Source organism: Vitis vinifera, chromosome 16 (assembly GCF_030704535.1).
Source record: "Vitis vinifera cultivar Pinot Noir 40024 chromosome 16, ASM3070453v1".
NCBI classification, from domain to species: domain Eukaryota; kingdom Viridiplantae; phylum Streptophyta; class Magnoliopsida; order Vitales; family Vitaceae; genus Vitis; species Vitis vinifera.
The window spans coordinates 16,547,647-16,554,186 of NC_081820.1; the positions used below are offsets into that span (position 1 = coordinate 16,547,647).

General features: G+C 38.4%; 1 protein-coding gene across 1 annotated transcript; it reads right to left on the minus strand.

Annotated features, from left to right (window-relative positions):
* Positions 1 to 5,599: 5,599 nt before the first annotated feature.
* On the minus strand, positions 5,600 to 6,301 carry LOC104882115 (hypothetical protein). Its single transcript, XM_010664123.3, has one exon. The coding sequence runs from the start codon at positions 6,112 to 6,114 to the stop codon at positions 5,794 to 5,796; it is 321 nt and encodes a 106-aa protein (XP_010662425.1). The 5' UTR covers positions 6,115 to 6,301; the 3' UTR covers positions 5,600 to 5,793.
* Between the last annotated feature and the right edge of the window lie 239 nt (positions 6,302 to 6,540).

Genomic DNA, 6,540 nt, shown 5'->3' on the forward strand with positions numbered 1-6,540 from the left:
AGGCAAGGTCTTTAGTTAAATTATTAAGCCAATTACAAAACATTTTGCCTAAGGTACATTAGTTAGAAACTCAGGTTTTAATGAAATCGAAGTTTTAAAGAATAAACCGAATTTTCTAAGATGCATGAAATGTATGAAAATCCTAAGTGCACTCATGCATTCATCTTACATTAGTTTCCTATGATCACAAGTCTTCTAAGCGTCTCGATCTTGTATCCATTTGGTCATTTGATGAATTTTCGAGTTTATACATGAGATTCTTAAACATTTAAACCAATTAGTCACTTAACCATGGTTTGTTATCATCAAAACCCGATTAGGAGAACCCTTGGGCTAACAATCTCCCCCTTTTTTATGATGACAAACCTTGGTTATCTAGGAGAGAAAAAATCTCCCCCTCAAACCAATCATGGATCAATCAAACGATTTTTAATAGGAAACAATGTAAACCACGAAAATGAACAATAGATCATAAAAATATCATATCATATATATATGGAAACGAAACCTCACATGTACAAACAAGATAGATATGACTATGATGACAATGACAATTTTTAATAGAAAGCAATGTAAAACACGAAAATGAACAATGGATCATAAAAATATCATATCATATATATATGGAAACGAAACCTCACATGTACAAAATGATGACAATGACATGCATGAGGGTCTCCTAGATCCTATAAATTTCTCCCCCTTTGGCAACATAAAAAAGAAACGGAGGGGGATGTCTAGATAGTCTCAAGGCTGAGAGGGTGGAGGAGGAAACACAGAGTGGATGTAAGCCGACCATCATCTCCTGATGTTGACTCACCTGACGATTCTCAATATGATCAATGCTTTGCTGGAGATGCTCGAATGTAGCCTGCTGCTGCTCCATATGCTCCTTTATGCGCTCAAATCGTTGCTGGAAGTGATCAAACCGAGAAGTGACTCCAGTCTGATACTGATCCATGTGCTCCTCCATAGAGTAGAAGTGAGAGTCATGAACTAAGGCAAGCTCCTCCATACGAGTCCCAAGGGAGCTGATCTGAGCGGAGACATCCATCCAAGGCGCATGATCAGGAGCGTGAGGTGCCTGAGATGGTAGCTCTGTAAATGATGGCTGAGATGATGGTCCTACTATGAAAGACGACTCAGTCATCATAGGCTCTGAGAAGGTAGCCTCAACATGAATGCCCTCTAACTGAGGTGGAGGCGAAATGTCAAGCTCGAGCCCTCTCTGCTCAAAGTCTCTTTGAGGGTATAGCCCATCCTCCATCTCTCTGATCTTAGCCCTCCTTCTCTGCTCCGGGATGCATCTGATCCTGTCCTCGGGCTTGTCGCTTAGCTTTCCTAACCCAGGAGCCATTGGGTGCTTTCTCGAACTTCATGCGCCCCAAAGACTACTCATCATACATGTCATAACTAGTGGGGGCCTCGAAATCCGTCTCTCTACTCAAGTCGACCTCGGCATCTTTGAATACTCGGGTAAGGAAACGACCGTAGGGGAGTACTCATGTCGTGCTCTCAACACAGGAGATCATATGCATCATAATCAGATATCCCACGTGAATCTGTCTCCCGGTGAGGATTGAGTTCACAATAAATGCCTCAAGGTAGGAGACCTCGTTTTGATGTCCTCCACATGGCAATAAAATGGAGCATATCATGTGGTGAATGACTCGGTTAGGCACGGTCAAATTGTGTGCCGATGGTTTGCCCATCCCCTGGGCATCTACGAGTCCGCACAACCTCTGAACAACCTCTTTAGGCTCAAATCCCGGCACAGTGGGCCACGCCTTGGTCTCATACACTCGGAGTCCAACTGAAGGGATGTCGAGAATGCGATAGATACTCTCGGGACTCAATCTGATCTCAACTCTCCTCACAGTGGACAATACGGGTCCTCCAAGCCCATAGGTCGCCCGGGAATAAAAAGCTTGCGCCAGAGTCAGGAAGATCGACTCATAAATCGTCACAACTGACAGCCATCCCATCCGACCGAATAGTCCCTCAAACCCGAAGTGCTGAAGTTGGGAGAAATTGACACTTCTCCCTGGGACGACTTTCCTCTGGGCGAACTTTTGCTTGTAGCGCCGATAGTCTTTAATCAAACTGAAGAGGGCCATGTCATACCTCGCCTTTTGGCGAGCCACCGTCTGCTCGGGCTGAGATGGCTCAGCAGGGTGCTTTCCATGAGCCCTAGAGGTGCCCGTTTCTCGCCTAGGATCCATCCAACGAACTAAAGGGAGAAAGAGAGCTAAAACGAGAATGAAAACAAATAGGAAGGAGCAACCACCAACCCGAAACCCTAGGCACACGGAGATAAAGCTGAACAGACCCTGAGGCATGCGGTGTAGAGAGAAGACGCTCCCAAAAGCTGAAACCCTGGGTTTCAAATCAAAACCCTAGCTCAAATGCGTCCCAAAATCCACTCAAAGCCTTCAATCAGTCCAAAATCCAACCCAAAATGGCCTCTGGAAGCAGGTATGTGAAGGGGTGTCAATCTATGGAGGAGAATAGGTGAGAAATGAAGGGGGGAGGGGGGCGTTTTTTAAATTCCCAGCCCCGATGAACCGGTCAACCGGTTCCTTAACCAGTCGACCGCCTGGTCAACAGTCAATTTTTCCAAATTTTGTTGCATTTTCTTGTCTCGTGATCCTCCACCTGCCCTTTTCAATTGAAATCCCCAATTTTTTATGTCCAATGCCACAAGAATTTTGATGTTTGGTCAAAATTTGAGTTTTTTCCTAGGATTATTTCTATATAATACATATGATATGAATTTCACGCAATCATAGGGTATATTCAAGTGTAATATCAACAAGAATTCATCAAGCAATCAATTGATCATAAAGAAATCACCCTTAGTTGTCTTCTAATATCAACAAATTGCTATTCACTTAGGGGTTTTGTAAAAATATCGGCAAGTTGATCTTTTGTGCTTACAAATTCAAGTGTAATGTCACCCTTTTGTGCATGGTCTCTAAGAAAATGATGTCTTATCTCTATATGCTTAGTCTTAGAGTGTTGTACCAGATTTTTTGAAATGTTTATGGCACTAGTGTTATCACATTTTATAGGAACATGCTCAAAAATAAAATTGAAATCACTAAGTGTTTGTTTCATCCAAAGGATTTGTGCACAACATAAACCGACTGCTATGTATTCGGCTTCTGCAGTAAACAAAGCTATCGAATTTTGCCATGAAACAAGTGAGTGTCCTAGGAAATGACAAGTGCCTCTAGTGCTTTTCCTCTCAACTTTACAACCGACAAAGTCGGCATCCGAATATCCAATTAATTCAAAGTTATCACCCTTAGGATACCATAGGCCTATGTCTATAGTCCCTTTTAAATATCTAAGAATTCGTTTTACAACACTTAAATGAGATTCCTTAGGACAAGATTGAAATCTAGCACACAAGCATACACTATACATGATGTCGGGTCTACTAGCGGTCAAATATAGCAAATAACCTATCATGCTTCTATACATAGTTGAGTTGACGGGCTTACCTTTCTCATCCATGTCAAGCTTGATGGATGAACTCATTGGAGTCTTCATTGTTTTAGCTTCCTCCATATTGAACCTTTTAAGGAGATCTCTTATATACTTTGCTTGATTGATGAAGGTTCTTTCCTTTAGTTGCTTGATTTGAAGTCCAAGGAAGAAGTTAAGTTTTCCCATCATGCTCATTTCGAACTCACTATGCATGCATTTAGAGAATTCTTCACAAAGAGAGACATTAGTAGCTTTAAAAATGATATCATCAACGTATATTTGTACTAAGAGCATGTCATTTTCTTTGGTTTTTATGAACAGAGTTGTGTCAATTTTTCCCATTTTAAAACCCTTTTTCAAAAGGAATTTACTCAATCTTTCATACCATGCTCTAGGTGCTTGTTTCAAACCATAAAGTGTCTTTTAAAGTCTAAAAACATGATTAGGAAAGTTAAAACTTTGAAAACCGGGTGGTTGTTCAACATATACCTCTTCATTTATAAAGTCATTTAAGAAAGCACTTTTCACATCCATTTGATATAAAACAAAGTCTTTAAAAAATGAAAAGGCAAGTAGCATCCTAATGGCTTCCAATCTAGCTACGGGAGCAAAGGTTTCTTCATAATCTATCTCTTCTTCTTGATTAAAACCTTGAGCAACCAATCTTGCTTTATTCCTTATAATTATGCCATTTTCATCCATTTTGTTTCTAAAAACCCATCTAGTTCCAATAACACTTTGATTTTGAGGTCTTGACACTAATTCCCATGCTTCACTTCTTTCAAATTGGTTTAACTCTTCTTGCATAGCAATCATCCAATTTTCATCAATTAGAGCATCTTTTAAATTTTTAGGTTCAATTTGAGAGATAAAAGCAAGATTATTGCAAATATTTCTAAGAGATGATCTAGTTCTTACCCCATTAGATGGATTACCTATAATTTGATCTTGTGAGTGGTTGATGACAAACTTCCAATCTTTAGGGAGGTCTTGGCTTGATTCACCTTGCACTTGTTGAGGAGGAGGTAGTTCCAAAGGTGATTCTTCTTTCTTGGGATCCTCTACAACTTCTTCATGGGGGATTGTAACCTCTTTGCAAATTGAGGTTTTTAGTAATCTTCTCTCAAGGAGGGAGCTTGACCTCAATGATTTAAGAAACTAAGCCAAGAGGTGGAAGCTTGACTTGTTTTTCTAAGCTAACGTCCTAATTGGATTGGTGGCAGTGAAGCATAAAATAGAGAGATACAGTAATGACAAGTTGCTCTCATTGGTGATGGTGCCTCTCCCTGATTTTTCAAAAGAATTTGTTGCAGTAGTTGATTTTGGTGTTGATATAAATTGTGTGCAGAAATAATTAATTCCTACTGTATACTTTGAAAAAACTTTTCAAGGTGCTATAAGTGCAAACACTAAATCTTTACAGATATATTACAAAGTTTCAAATGTTCATATTTGTAATAAACATATTTGTTTCAAGACTTCTCTTTTACTTGTCAAAGACATGAATAAAGAGATAATCTTAGGAACACCCTTCCTTGCTCTACTTTATCCTTTTAGAGTAGATGAAGAAGCACTCAAAAGAGTTTATTATATGTAATTGTGTGGACTAGTCTTGGATTTCTTATTTAGATTTATTATATGTATATTGGGTTTATTGGGCTTGAAATCGTTTTTGGACTAAAGTTGTAGTATAGGAGCTAGTGGTGGGTTCTTTGTTTGTTTATTTATATTTATGTTGGGTTTATTAGATTTTGGATAGTTTTTGGACTTGGATCATTCAATTGAGTAAAGGTATTTTTAGGATTGTTCAATTCAATTTGAGTATTTGTGAAAGAAAATTATGAACAAACACTACATGGTTTTAATAGTAGTAGAAATACAATTTTTTTTTTTAAATATTCTTTATATTTTTAATTATTTATCATAATATCTTATAAAAAAAATATTTGAAAACAACTTAAATTTGTTTTTTTTTTAAAATAACTTATTCCTAGAACAAATGATAAAAGTACATATATTTTTATAAAGAACAAAATTCTCAAGTGTTCTTCCAAGTAGAGAACTATTTCCTATTCCAAAAAAGAAAACTAAAAGATAGATCCAGAGATGGAGTAAAACAAATAAATTGTGTATTTTTTGGATGGAATCCAATCTTGGACGATACAATAAATTAGTACAATTGTATATGGGTGAAGAGCAAGAGATAAACTCCTCGAACCCATTTCACATAACAATTTATAGGAAACACGGGGAAGAAATTTCAGAAAAGAAAGGAGAGATTGATTGGTTCAACAGTTAGAACTATCTGAAGTCCCTCCTCAATGCCTTGAAAAGTGTAGATTGCATCGAATCAGTATCTCCAGCTGCTTTTCTCTTTCGGGAACTTGGTGCAGAAACTGCAACAGATGGGGGAAGTTGAGGGCCATCGTGGGAAGCTGAAGCTGAAGCTGATTGCGGTGAGGAGTTGAAGAGGTTGGTAATGTCAGCAAGAGGCTTCCTAAATTTTCTCCTGATAGTTTTGGTGGAAGATGGGGTGAGTCCAGGAACAGGGTGGGTTTGCTTTGAAGAGAAAGGAGGGATGTTCTCCTTGTTCTTGCCTTCACAGAGAGCCATGGTCTCCATTTCTGATTATGGTGATTGTGTTTGGAGCTTGGAGAAGGAGAGTTGATGAAAAGGGACTGCTAGGGATTGAGGTATTTGTAATGCTATTGGAGGGATGATTTGAAAGGTGATGCTTCCATTTTTCCTAAATTTTGAGTATTTTCCCATTTGGGTCTAGAGAGAATAGGAGGGGGAGAACTGTTTTCAGTTTTCACATGTGGGTACTTGGTTTTAGGTTTGAATTTTGAGGCGTAGCTCAAATTTAAATTGGAGAGAGGGACCAAGAGGGAGGTTTTGAATTTTAGAAAAAGCCAAAAAGGGAGGGAATTCAAAAGATTATAGAGATTCCCTCCTTTTGCAATTATTAAAATTATTTCTAATAAAATAATATTATAAAATACTAGAGTTATTCCTAAGTAGGCTTTTAGAATTCCTTAGAAAGTGATT

Bases quoted from the DNA above. Each gene is read 5' to 3' on its own strand.
- LOC104882115 (XM_010664123.3), bottom strand. From the start codon at position 6,114: ATGGAGACCATGGCTCTCTGTGAAGGCAAGAACAAGGAGAACATCCCT.